The sequence below is a fragment of the Python bivittatus genome, unplaced genomic scaffold, assembly GCF_059951505.1.
Source record: "Python bivittatus isolate LINGU-HERP-01145 unplaced genomic scaffold, Pbiv_v1 ctg000700_np1212, whole genome shotgun sequence".
NCBI classification, from domain to species: domain Eukaryota; kingdom Metazoa; phylum Chordata; class Lepidosauria; order Squamata; family Pythonidae; genus Python; species Python bivittatus.
In genome coordinates this window covers 52,957,823-52,971,416 of record NW_028277098.1, presented here as the reverse complement: position 1 = coordinate 52,971,416, position 13,594 = coordinate 52,957,823, and the positions used below count along the sequence as shown (strand labels likewise).

General features: G+C 39.7%; 1 protein-coding gene across 1 annotated transcript; it reads right to left on the bottom strand.

Annotated features, from left to right (window-relative positions):
- Positions 1-334: 334 nt before the first annotated feature.
- Positions 335-4,971, bottom strand: KCNA2 (potassium voltage-gated channel subfamily A member 2). The gene is made up of 2 exons (XM_025169456.2): positions 4,327-4,971; positions 335-3,088 (listed from the first exon to the last, which is right to left on the bottom strand). Exon 2 carries the CDS (start codon positions 2,943-2,945, stop codon positions 1,446-1,448), a length of 1,500 nt encoding a protein of 499 aa, XP_025025224.1. The 5' UTR covers positions 2,946-3,088; positions 4,327-4,971; the 3' UTR covers positions 335-1,445.
- Between the last annotated feature and the right edge of the window lie 8,623 nt (positions 4,972-13,594).

Genomic DNA, 13,594 nt, shown 5'->3' with positions numbered 1-13,594 from the left:
TATTCTGTACCTAAATGAATGACCTTGGGCTGGCCTTATTGCATAAACTCATCTTCTTCTAGAAAATGCATTTAAGACTAAATACCAGATTTGGTGCATATTGAGATGAAGGTATGCTGTACCTTTGCATCTTAATTACGAATCTCAAGGTTCTGTACTGTTAAATACTTCAAGCAATCACTGTGTGCTCCAATCTTTTATATTTAGATATCAAATATTTACTTAATATTTGTTTGACACTGTCACCAGAGATCCTTTCATTACAAATATTTTTTCCCATTTCTGGTCAGCCATGTCTCTATATATGACACCACAATGAATCCATTACCAGTTTCTTGATCTATGTGATGTTTATGATTCATATCACCTTAGTTGGTTTGCATACTCAAGCAAGCAAACAGTTTGGGCATTTTCCTTGCATATCACATTTCTGTTCAGTATACATCCTTCCCCAACTCAATTGCTTTTAGTTTTTCTTTTTTTATGTCCATGAATATCCTTCAAGCCACTGGACAATCTAGAAACACTATAAACAAGTATACTCTATAGTCTACTTAAGAAAATAGATATATTTTTATGTAATAAATATTAAGATCCATGCAACAAATATCCATGCAGCTGTACTGTAATACTGGTTAAATGCCTCTGCAGAATAAATATATTCTAGGCCACAGCTTATTTGCTCCAGCATTTGAAACAATATGCTTTTCAGTTCTGCATATGTAGGTGACCCCCCCAAACCAACAAAAATGTATGCTTTAAAAAAAAAATGTCTCCAGGATCTTGATGTATCTCTCCTAAAGAAACAACAACAACAAAAATTTCCTACTAAACAGTGCCTCCTGCAAGCCTCACACTGACATGCTGCAGTGGATATATCCAATGCAGCATTTTTGGTTCAGAAGCATAACCCTGCATGGTACAGTCTCTCTCTGGCACTTCTGATCTGGAAAAAACGAACTTTAAAAAGTAATTTGGACAAATATTCCTTTAATTAAACCATGCATGACCTTTTGTATAATTTTCAAAGCTTGAAAGCTATATAGTTGCATACTATTTCCTTGGAATATATATTCTTTTGCATGGATTGAGTTCTATATTAAACTATGTTTATCTAATTGGCATCTGTGAATATCTGTTGGCGATATGGAGAGGTTGTGGGTTTTGTTTTTCTTCAATGCCATTCATCTGATATTGTGACATAATTGTTCCTTAAATGTTTGATATATTTGGAAACCCAGAAATCTGTATTAGAAAAAAAAATTGCATGAAAGCTTATTCAGCATTCAGTGTTAAAAAGAGTCACACAACTATTGCTTTCCATGCAGAACCAATACATGTTGCAGAACATATTGTATTAACTACAGTGCAAGGTATTATGCAACATCTGCAAATGTTCCACTCGAATTTTAAGTATATTATTAGGGTTCTCTTTTTTTTATTAGCTAGACATCAGTTAACATTTTAGTTATATTAACATAGTTTGTGTTAGCTAGGGTGCAATTGGCTGTTTTCAAGTTCTCCTCTCTAAAGTCCTCATTGCTATTATTCACACCTTCTTGTATCTCCATATAATCAGACTTACTAATAGTGGAGGCACTTCTGCTTTTCTTTAGGTCAGGGGAAGAAGGGATCTTTGGGCAGCTGGTGACTTGCAAGTATTGAGCTTGCTCCTCTCCTTCTGTCTCACGGTGATAGAAGTAGTTGAAATTAGACACTATAACCGGCACTGGTAAGGCAATTGTTAGTACACCTGCAATGGCACACAAGGAGCCAACTATTTTTCCACCTATGGTCGTGGGGACCATGTCTCCATAGCCAACTGTTGTCATGGAAACCACAGCCCACCAAAAAGCATCAGGAATGCTTGGGAACTGAGATTCACTCTCATCAGCCTCTGCAAAATAGACAGCACTGGAGAACAGGATGACACCAATGAAGAGGAAAAATATCAAGAGGCCTAGTTCCCTCATGCTGGCCTTCAGAGTCTGTCCCAGAATTTGCAATCCCTTGGAGTGTCTGGAAAGCTTGAAGATCCTGAACACCCTCACCAAACGGATCACTCGAAGGATAGCAAGAGACATTGCCTGTTGACCTTGTTGGCCATCTTCTGGTTTCTCAGCCAGCTCTGTGCCAAGTGTGATGAAGTACGGAATAATGGCAACAATATCAATGATGTTCATGATATTGGTAAAAAACCCAGCTTTGCTAGGGCAGGCAAAGAATCTCACCAAGAATTCAAAGGAGAACCAAATTATGCAGAGTGTTTCTACTATAAAGAAGGGGTCTGTGAAAGATGTCGGCTGTTGAGACCCCATTGTGCTGTTGGAATAAAGGCTGGGGTTGCTACTGCTACCATGCATGTCCTCAGTTTCATCACGGAACACAGGCAAAGTTTCCAAGCAGAAACTTACTATGGAGATTAGGATGACCATGACTGAGACAATTGCTATAATCCTGGCTGGTCCAGAACTTTCTGGGTATTCAAAGAGAAGCCATACTTGTCTCTGAAACTCATTCTCTGGTAAAGGCCGTTCTTCTTCCTTGATATAACCTTCATCCTCCCGAAACATCTCCATAGCTTCTTCACCAAGTTCATAAAACCGTATTTCTTCTGAGAAGATGTCCAAGGGCACATTAACAGGCCGTCTCAGTCTGCCACCTGATTGGTAGTAATATAAAATAGCATCAAAGCTGGGTCTGTTTCGGTCAAAGAAATACTCATTCCGGAGAGGATCAAAATATCTCATTCTCTTTTTAGGGTCTCCTAACAAGGTCTCTGGAAACTGAGCAAGTGTCTTAAGTTGTGTTTCAAACCGCAGCCCCGAGATATTAATAACCACCCTCTCGCAACATTCATGATCAGTTTCTGGGTTATAAGTGTCCTGAGGATGACCAGGCAAAGCTGCTGCTTCATCTGTGGGATCTCCAGTAGCAACAGTCATATTTAGGCTGTTTTAATCAAAACCTTTATGAATATCTGGTGGCTGGGAGGTGTTCACCGAGATTCTAATATCCACTGGAAAGTTATGTACACGGGGTTTGAAGTAGTTCATGAAAACAGAGAGTTCGTGAAAAGCTCTGTCAGCTGAAAAAAAAAGAAAGAAAGAATAATATGAGCATTTCCTCTCACACTCTTAGCCATGTGTGTGTACATTCCATTCACAACATTTCAGTTGAATTTAATTTGATTCCTCTGTATAACTTGAAGAAGGCCTCTCATCTCAAATGATGCAAAAGCTGTATCATTTAAGAAAAGTTTATAAAGATACAAGAAGAAATACAGAAGGCTTTCTAACTGGCAATCAGCAAATGACAACATTGTTTTTCCCAGACATCACAGGGTATTCCAAGAGCTTCAAAGCCCTCTCGGGCTTCATCCTCTGCGCTGAAGCATTAAGATGACCCACACAGCACCTGAGACTCAGCATTCACCTCGAGGAATTGCCCTGATGGCTCAGATGTTGAGTTAAACTGTTATATCAAGCATTGTGGTGCATCTTTAACACACTGCATTCTAGATTTTAACTTCTCAGATGTACAGCCCAGCCTCCCTCTCTTTCTCTTTCCTACTTCTTTCCATTGTCTTTGCAAGGTCTCCCTTTGCTCTGGCTGCATTTCTGAATAGAAGTTCCTCTTCTGTAATTGCCTAAGAAAGAACAGCAAATGAAAAACAACTCACATTACCTCAGTGCCTCTGCCACTGATTATCTGACCTTAGAGAGAAACACAGAGATTCATGTTCCCAAGATTCTCATAAGTTCCTCTGTTAATGTGTTGAGTCAGGAAGGAAGGAAGGAAGGAAGGAAGGAAGGAAGGAAGGAAGGAAGGAAGGAAGGAAGGAAGGAAGGAAGGAAGGAAGGAAGGAAGGAAGGAAGGAAGGAAGGAAGGTCTTGAAAGTGGAGGCTAGGTCTAATACTGAAATGGGGGTTGCTAGATAGAAGAGAGGACTCTTAGAAGCTATTTAGCCCTTTTCTTTAATGCAATGTCTATATGAACAGAAAACCTTTCTATATGATAGTGGAAGATCCCATACTCAGCAAAAACCTGATGTCCCCAGTGTCCTCAAGAAGTCTGACATTGCCTGGAAACCAGCAATTGGGTAAAACAGGAAGGGCTGTAAAACAGCATTGATAAAGATTCAGTTGTTAAATGCAGCTTGCAAGCCCTAGTTATCCCGGGTGAAACAAAAGGAGCAATTGTGACAACATGAAAAATAGAGATACACCTCTCTCTCTCGAAATCTCTCTCTCATCCCCACACACCATACATATTGCACACCCAAAGACGCACACGCTCACATTGCAGTGGCAGGAGTCTACACACCATTTGGCATCTGTGCTGTTTGCTGTTGCAGGTCCGCTGCAGTGTAGTCTCCGCTGAGCTTCCTTTTCAGAAGAAAAAACAGAGTATTGTGCTCTGTGCCATGCACTGCTCAGCCAGCTGCGGCCGGGTTCCCATCAAAGCAGCACTGGACTTCATGTGGCATGCAGGACATGACCTGGGACGTTTTGCTTCTGAGCACCTGAAGAATACCCCATGTGGACTCGAGATCTCAGCCCCAAAGCCCCCCTCCCCCCGGGACTGCCCTGCCCTTAGCTGGATGCTGCATCACCAGCCATCCAGCCGCTGGTTGGACTTCTCAGAGGGGATGCTCAGCACCCTTAGAGCCACAGGCTGCTATCCCGCCTTCTTCTCTTGGGACACTGTTTTTTTCTTCTTGTGGTTCATACGAACAACCAAAGGCTTTCTCCTTCCCAGGAGAAACTCCCTGGCTTCCAATCCTCAGCAGAAGACAGCTGCCCTCCTTCCCCACTCACAGCTAGGATGCAAGAACTAAGGGAGGGGAGGCAAGTGAAACACCACTCTTTAATCCGAGTTCCTAAGAGATAGATATTTTTTCATGCAGCTGACCTGTCCTTTTCCTGGATGCCCATCAATATCAACAGTCCGGAAGGCTTAGCTTCAGATCGCCTTCGGTTGGATTTCCCCACTGCCTCCTGTCTCCTAACCTCCCTTCTTCTTATGCATTAGAAAAATAGTACAACCCTGACAAGCTCGCAGCCTTCAACTGTTATACTTAACCCCTTCTGTACCAACACAAAGTCATCGGAGGCAATCAGATGCTCCTTTCTTGCCCTCCCCCTTTCGCTCTCCTCCTCCCTCCTCCTCCTGCTTTGAATTGCTAAGAGAATCCAGCCCCCTTGGGAACGGAGGGTTTTTAAGGCAATATTTCTGAATGCAAAATGGTAGAGGTAGTTTACAACCCTTAGATGCACAAAATGGAACAAAAACAAATCCTAGCTTGATGTTAGATTTGGTTTTTTTTCATCTCCACTTCATAATTACCCAAGATCATGAAGACATATCAACCCCACACTACCAGCAGCTTAATTTTTATTTTAGTTGTCCTATAGAATTCTACATCCTAAGAATACTGATTCCTTTAAAATGCACCGTGTTTCAGTGTCATCTATCATTCATACATATCCAATAGCTGCTTTCTCCTAGACCTCGTGCTATAGCTCAGCATTTCCTGCATTCTTGCATTGCATTACAGGGAAGGGAAAATGATGTCTCATGCAAATAGGTTTGACCAACAGAGCTCTACTGAGATCATAACAGGGGGTGAACCAGATCAGGTAAATGCCTGTAAGGCAGATCTGGATGAAATCATCGCCGGACCAGGCACATGAAGCATTCCAGACACTACAGAACGTCTGGCATCATTTTGGAAAGCACGGATGCGTGCACAGAGAAGGCCACCTTTGATTTACCCTTTTCAATTGAAATATGAAGCATCCATTTTCACAGTTTGTGGTAAACCTCTACTGAACCTGAGGGGAGGTGGGGGGGGGGGGCTTGAGCACAGCAGCTTACAATTGGTTCTGCAGTTAGACATGCAAGGAATACCTAACAAGCTTCCTGTTTGTTGTGCCCTTCCTTACCTGCAGAGAGAAGCAGCTAACTTAAAGGGGCCAGAGAGCTTAGAAACAAAGAGGAAAAGGAAGAGTAAACTTTGGCATCCCTGATAACATACATATTGATCCAGACAAGCTTCTGTTTTCAGTTTTACTTTCCTTTGTGACAGGATCCTAGAGGTCGATTCCCAAGAAATACAGCCTTCTGTTGTGGATATCTGCTGCTGCCCCTGAAAGACATGGCCTGCTAACTCTGACGTAATCGGTTAGTAACCAACCAAAACAGAAAAAATGGCAATGTGGTAGAGAAAAATGTCCTCATCTGCTACCCCTTTCAGCAGATCTATATACACTCCTTGATGGGCTCCTAGTACATAGTATATTATTTCTTTTTTATTTCTTTGTTAGATTATATCCATGTTTCCTTCAGGAACTTAAGAATGGCTCCTTCCTCCCATTTTTCCCCTAAGCAGCTATCCTGTGAAGTAGGCTGGGCTGAGAGACTAGCCCAAAGTCACAAAAGTCAGGCTTTGATAACTGAGAAGTGATTTGAGCCTGGATCTCTCCATGCCAGTCCAACACCTTAACTCAGTGGTTCTAAAACATTTTGACCCAAATACCCCTTTTCCCAGTCTCAAATAACGTCATTACCCCCCACCTCCCAAAAAAGACTCGCAGCAGTCCCAAACTGGATCTTCCACTCACAAACAAGCATTTACAAATTGCTCCGTTACCCGCAGGAAACACCCAAATGAAGCCCTTGGTAATTACCCCCAGTTTAAGAACCACTGCCTTAGCCACCACATCATAAAGTACTAGTTAACACATCATCCTGTGGGATGCAGCTGAAGTTGTGTGGACTGCCACTTTTAAACAGAAGAGTCCATTTTGAGATTCTGGTAAGTAACATAACAAAAGCTCTATCACCAGTGTTTGATAAATTATGTCTGTTACAAAATTAGAAGTTATCACTTGATCTTGCACTCACTAAGTGACTAATATAAATATATGACTCAGTCTGTAGGTCCGACTCTCTTCAGCCCTCAACTTTACCTCTTTTTGGGCTACCTGATCTGAGCTACCCAACTGCAGGTAACTTCTAGATGGCAGCCAAGAGATACAGAAAATTCTATTTGCTGCCATCTAATGGTCAACTAGATTTGTGCCACCCCTATCTGGGAACTCTAGAGAAGGTATCACAAGCACACATAAATATGCGAGGGGTTGTTTTTATACCTGCCCATCAACATAAACACCCATTGGCCTGTAAAGGATGTAAAAAATAATCCAAAAATATACATATGTTAGTAAATACATTACAAAAGTGTTGTCAGTCAAAGAAGGTAACCTGAAAACCCAGTTCACACAAGTATAAAGACAACCTTTGCAAATTAATAAAATCTAATAAGAAAAAATGTTAATTATAATAACTCAGGGTGATAAATAAAGTCAAGGCAGAAGTGGTGGTGACTTTGGGGACCCAGGAATAGGGCCCCTGACCAGGCCTTCAGCTCTTTGAAAAAAAACACACCTGGACATCTTCTGCGGAGTGTCAGTGCACACCCTGGGGGGGGGGGCACTGAAGATGTTACCTAGCAGGGTAACAAAACATTTGCAAGAAAACAACCAGGCTCAGAGAACCCCAAGGACTCCACAGGAGGAAGGAATGGCAGACAGAAGCAGGCTGCAGGAGAGTGACATGGGCAGCCACTAGGTGGCAGCAAAGAGCTACAGAAAATCACTAACTCTTTACTGCCTTCTAGTAGTCATCTAAAGCAGGGTTCCTCAACCTTGGCAACTTGAAAATGTGTGGACTTCAACTCCCAGAATTCCCCAGCCAGCTGGCTGAGGATTTGGCACTGGCAGGCCAGCAGTCCATTAGAAAAGAAGGAAGGATAGAAATGTGAGAGCTATTTCTCCTACCAGTGACCTTGTCATCTCTTAAGCCATATAATGTAATTCCAACTCCCAAAGAACCTGTATTGTCAGATGGAAATAAAGCAGAGATCATTCATGATTTGATAGTGGATAAGAACCTGACCTGGCTGGTGTAATGGATCATATGGGCCCAATGTCTACCAATTAGGCAAGTGGGAGTGGGAAAGGTAATGATGCAACTGTGATCAATAAGAACAATTTCTTCCTTTCTAATATATTTTTGAGAGAACTGATTCATAATCAATGCACATGCGTTAGTCTTCAGACCAGCAATAGATTGGATTGGCATCCCATCCACCATGCTGTCTAATGGGATCCCTGAATGAGCTGATGGAGCTCAAGATGCTGGGGAATTTCAGTATTCACACTGGGACTGGTTTGTCTAGAGCTGGTCAGGAGTCTATAGTCTCATGGACCTTTTCTGATTAGTCATAAGGCTAATGTATGATGCAGGTCACGTGATCAATTTGATCTTTTGTTCTGATCAAGGAGGTATTCCATGAATGGTGATCTTTATTGTCATGGAAGAATCAGCATCTGAATAAGGCTGGATTAAAGATTACATCTCATCTTTGTATAGCAGTGGATCTATTAAGATCTATCTGTTGGTTTCAGCTGGATCCCAAGGAGTCTTGAGTTTGTGGCTGATCCTACCAGTAAGTTTTTCAATGCCTAATTGATACATGGAATAGGGAACTTGCTATTGACACAATTGCTTCTAGGTTTTTTTCCCCAGTCTCCTTCAAAGATGACCCCATGGTATACAGAATGAACTGTGAAAGCTTAAATTACAAGACCAGAAGTGAAACAAAAGTTTACTTGAATCTGATAAGCCACAGCATAAAGCCCATCTGAAGCTTTATTATAGTCAACTACAAAGAAAAAAACAGAGCTCCACATGTTCATAGTCTGCTGAGTTGCTTCAGATGTGAAGGATTGTACCCCGACACTGCCGCCTCCTACAGTGTTTACAGAATTTTCATTGGCTTTCTTCTGATGTTTTTAATGAATTATATTGTGGATAATCTACATTCAGGCCAATCTAGATTCTAGTAACTCCTCTTGTATGAGTCAAGCTATTTGGAGAGGTATGTTCCACTACATTTACCTGGATCCTTCTTGAGCTTGGCTTGCAATCTTAGTTAACTATCAGTGCCTCTCTGATGGAGGGTAAAATGCTTTCTTGTTTAAAGGAGGCAATTATTAGACAGTTTCTAAAAAACTCTGCATTAGATTACCCCTAGAGATAGGCCATTAAAAGTCTTCTTCCAAACATCCAGGACCTAGTAAGATGATTGAGACAGTGGTACTTCTCAGTTACAGAAAGTTGTAGTTTAACTCATTTCCAATTGTTTCAGAGAAGCTTGTGGGGTTGAGACTGCCTTGGTCAGCCTGATAAATTTATAGAAGTATGTTGATTCTTCTTGACTTCTCAAGGGCTTTTAATGCCTGTGACTATCATATCCTACTAGACTGCTTGAGAAAACTGGGAATAGGAGGCCCTAATCTGCAAGAATCCATTCTTATCTCTTAGGTAGATTTCAGATAGTGTCATTTGGAGATACTTTTTCCTTGAAGCTATTATGCAGGCTCAATTCTTTTCAATATCTACATGAAGCCATGGGGGAGATCATCAGATCTGAAACCACAGCTCTAATGTATTCATAACCACTAGGCTTGATCATAAAGCTCTCTATACAAGGTTGCCTTTTCGTCTAGACCAGAAATTTCAGTTGATACAAAATTCAGCACCCAAGTTGGTCTCTGGAAGAACTGAAAGAGACCACATTACCCTTTGGCTAAAAGCACTGCACTGACTGCCAATTTGTTTCTGGGTAAAATGAAAAGTGCTTGCTATTATTTTTAAAGCCCTACAAAGCTGGTGTCCAGACTATTGGAGAGGATACCTCTTTCCATATGATTCCCATTCTTCCCCACCCCTACCACTTGCTCAGTCATGGAGGTTCTTTAAGGAGATTTGGCTAGAGTCACCACTGACCACGGGGTCATCTCATGGTATCTGGGGATCAAGACTTTTCAATAGCTGTCCCAATGTTTTGAAATGCCCTTCCTGCTAAGTTGATGGAATTATCTTTTTTTTTTTTTGCCTTTTTTTAAAGTCCTAAAAATAGATAATTGTGAGTATTTGAGATTGAATTGATTCAGACCAATTTGGATCAATTAGAGGCATCAAAGTGACTGAATCAATCAAATGCATCTGAATCTATTGAAAGATTTGGATACTTGCTATGCACATGCTAGTGCATTTCAGTGATCAACATCTATTCAAACTGAACTAAGTCCAATTCAATCAATTTGCTAAATTGATTTGAACTTCCAAACCCATTTGTACCCAAATTGCTCATTCATACGAAAAGGACACCTTTTCTTAAAAGTCTTTTAAAAGCAATTCTTACTTTTTTAATTACTGTTTTAACATATTAAAACCAAATACGTTTTAATGTTATGCTTTATTCTAAACTGTAAGGACACCTCAATAGTTGGTGGTATAACCAATTCAGTAAGGAAATAAATAAACTGAGAATTACTTCATGGAATTCAGCAAACAAAAAGGCATCTTCAGTGTTACTACCTGTCATTGACGCTACCAACACATACATTCACTAGGCAGCAGAGGCACCTGTGGTGTAAGGGGTCAAAAAAAGTCAAGATGGTGGCTTCAATTATGCACCATCTTGACTTTTTGACCACATTTTGTAACCCCACTTGTTTAGAAATTATGGATATTGAATTCAAACAGAGTTCTAGTACAGCAGGATAGCTTACTCACAGGAGCAGTAATTAAGGTTTAGAGATTTCTTTCTTAACTCAAAACTGCCACAACTTCTCTATACATCTCCTTAGGTCTCCTGTTCATCTTGTATCTGATAGTGGTACTTTGCTTATCAAAGCTTCCCTTTATTCATTTATTTTTCTGGTCCAGTTGGTTGAATAGCTGCTATCAAATTCCACACAATGTCACCAACATAGCATCATTTGGAGGCATTTTCGTTGAGAAACCACAACATGGCAGCAAAGAAAAGGAGCAAATTCTAAAACTTTGTTGCAATCTTGTGGTCAGTTTTTTGCAACTCAGTTCTGGTAACTCAAGAGTAAGACATTTCAGACAAGTCACCATATTCATATATAATAAAGGGGTGAGGGACAGAACTGAAATGGAGTGGCAGCAATTGAAATTCATAGCAACCTGCTCCCCTTTTATTGCTTACCTGGGCTGTATAAAGTATTCTACCTTAGCACTTGTGCTTGTTAAACTCAGATGGTGTTTTTTCTCTGGAATTCCAACGTGAAGTAGTTGTGAAGGTTGTGCACCATTCTGGCTTTGAGAGCCACATACAGGCGGATGTGCCAGAAGCTGAGAGCCAGGGTTACCTATTTGCTGTGGAAAGCATTTCCAGGCTGCTCACCAAACAGCTGGTTGAGGGCTGTAAGTTTTCAAACTGTTTATTTCAAATTAATACTGCTAAAAATAGATGGTTAAAAATTCTAGTAAGCTTGTGGGGTAAGATAAACATTGTAAAATTAATTATTACCCAAGACTGATCTATGTCACATTTCTATCCTGGGACAATCAAAGACCCTTGGTGGTTTCCAAGATACGAAAAATGAATTAAAACATCCATTGTACAATTCATCTTGAAACATTTAAAATCTACATTTTAGATTTTAAAAAATCTAACCACAACAATCACAAAAAGGCTGGGGGAAAAAAAACAAAAAATGAGATCAACTTCATCATCAACTCAACTGGAATGCTGTCCGAAAGAATTCAGTTTTTAACATCTATTTAAAAGTCATCACCTACTCTAATCTCTCTCAGGAGGTATTCCTGTGTTAATAATTTTACAGTATTTTAAGTAGATTGTTAAATTATAAAAATGTTTTTATAGGAAAAACAAATTCTTAGATTTTCTTTGTCCAAAGAATGGTCATCTTATAATGATAGGGGTTTAACTTTCCTGATTTTCCACTTATTTGGGATATATATTGTCTTCTATTTCCTTGTGGAATTCATATGATCAAATTCAAAAACCACTAAAATTAAAAACTTACTATGTGACTCCTTTGGTATCATGGCAAAGGCTGGATGTTTTGTTTTGGTTTTTTTAGTCACAATCATACTATGTTTCCAACAGTAAAGGCTGCATAGTGTATTGGGAAGTTGTTGTGAAGGAATCCTAATTTTCAGCCTTATTCACCTGACAAATTTACATTTGGGAGTAATCTGAGCTTGAAAATTGCAGGTAAGATTTTTTTTCCCCAGGAGGTTATTATGAGCTAATAATGCTATTGATATTTTAAACCATCTTATTGCTGATCAAATTTTTAAATCACTTGTATAAGAGGAATTTGGATTGTCTCAAATTGCAGAATGGTAGGATATTCAGTTAAAGCATTTTTTGATTGCATAGTTTAGTCTAGTCACATGAGCAACATTTGAAGTTTCTAAATCAGGATTGAAAAGCATGCTGGATTATTTTAAAGGCACATTTTCTTTACAGTCCACTAAAGAATACTGTTAAAATAGACATTACTTATTTGCAAGAGTTTTGGAATAAACAAAAATAACAATATAATTATTCTTGAAAAACCCCTCATATAAAATAACTACATATCTGGGTACAACTATTTTAATCATGGCATCATGTACAATAATTTTTAGAAATTAGATTTTGGGTTATCTATCACAGTTAAAATGGCTGTACATTGTCTGAGGAGTCTTTTTCTAAAAATGCCTTCTATTGTTGAAGGATCTCTATACTGTTTTATTTTCCAACAGCTGCCAGATCATAGAAACATCTCTGGATGGAAACTGTAGCTCTGAGCAGAAAATTAAATCCAGTATTCCAGATCTAGAAGACACCTTCTGGTGCTGGACTCCAAACTATAATTTCCTCTCCAAATAAATGGCCAGCAATGTTGGCTTTCTACAGTAATCAATAGCTGTGAGATTTTTGTTTCCAGGCATTCCAAATTTCTAGACCTTAAGTACTGTAAACGCTGTCAACTATCTTTTAGGCAAAAAAGATTCTTGTCTATTCCATTCAAAGGTTATCATGTTGATCTGCTTCACTGAAAATCACAAAGAGTTTTCTGGTAATTTAAAGACTTGCAAATAAGGTGTTCACTTTCATGGATTAAAATCTCCTTTCTGATACGCATAATGTTTAATCCTAAATTGTTTTATGTGTATATGTGTGTGTATACACACACAAACACACACACCTGTGAAACAAGATGAAAAAACATAAATGGTGATTCCCAGCCAACTACTGGAATCTAATTCTGGAAGCTGAAGTCTTAAAGTTGCCAGGGTTGAGAAATGTCTCTAGAGAAATGACATTCACTCTGCAGTGTGCATAACACATCAGTCTTTTCAAGAGACGACAACTCTGTTGGAGGTAATCTTTACTCTAGGCCTAAAATCTTTGCCTGGTAGTCCAGCTCCAACATGACTTCTACAGCTTTTCCTTGACATTCCTTTGTTCAACAGTGACAACCTTAATGTCAATAAAGGATTATTTTATCAGCCAGAAATGTTCATTCACTGATTTCTAAGAGTCAAAGCACATGTGACACTGAATAAGTAGTAGCGTGCCACTGATCTTTCAGTTTTCAGCTATATCAGAGCACATCCACATGTCACCACTTCTACTCCTCAGCCTCTCAATGGATTTAGAGAGGGTTGCGCAACCCTCTCCATTCTTGCCAAA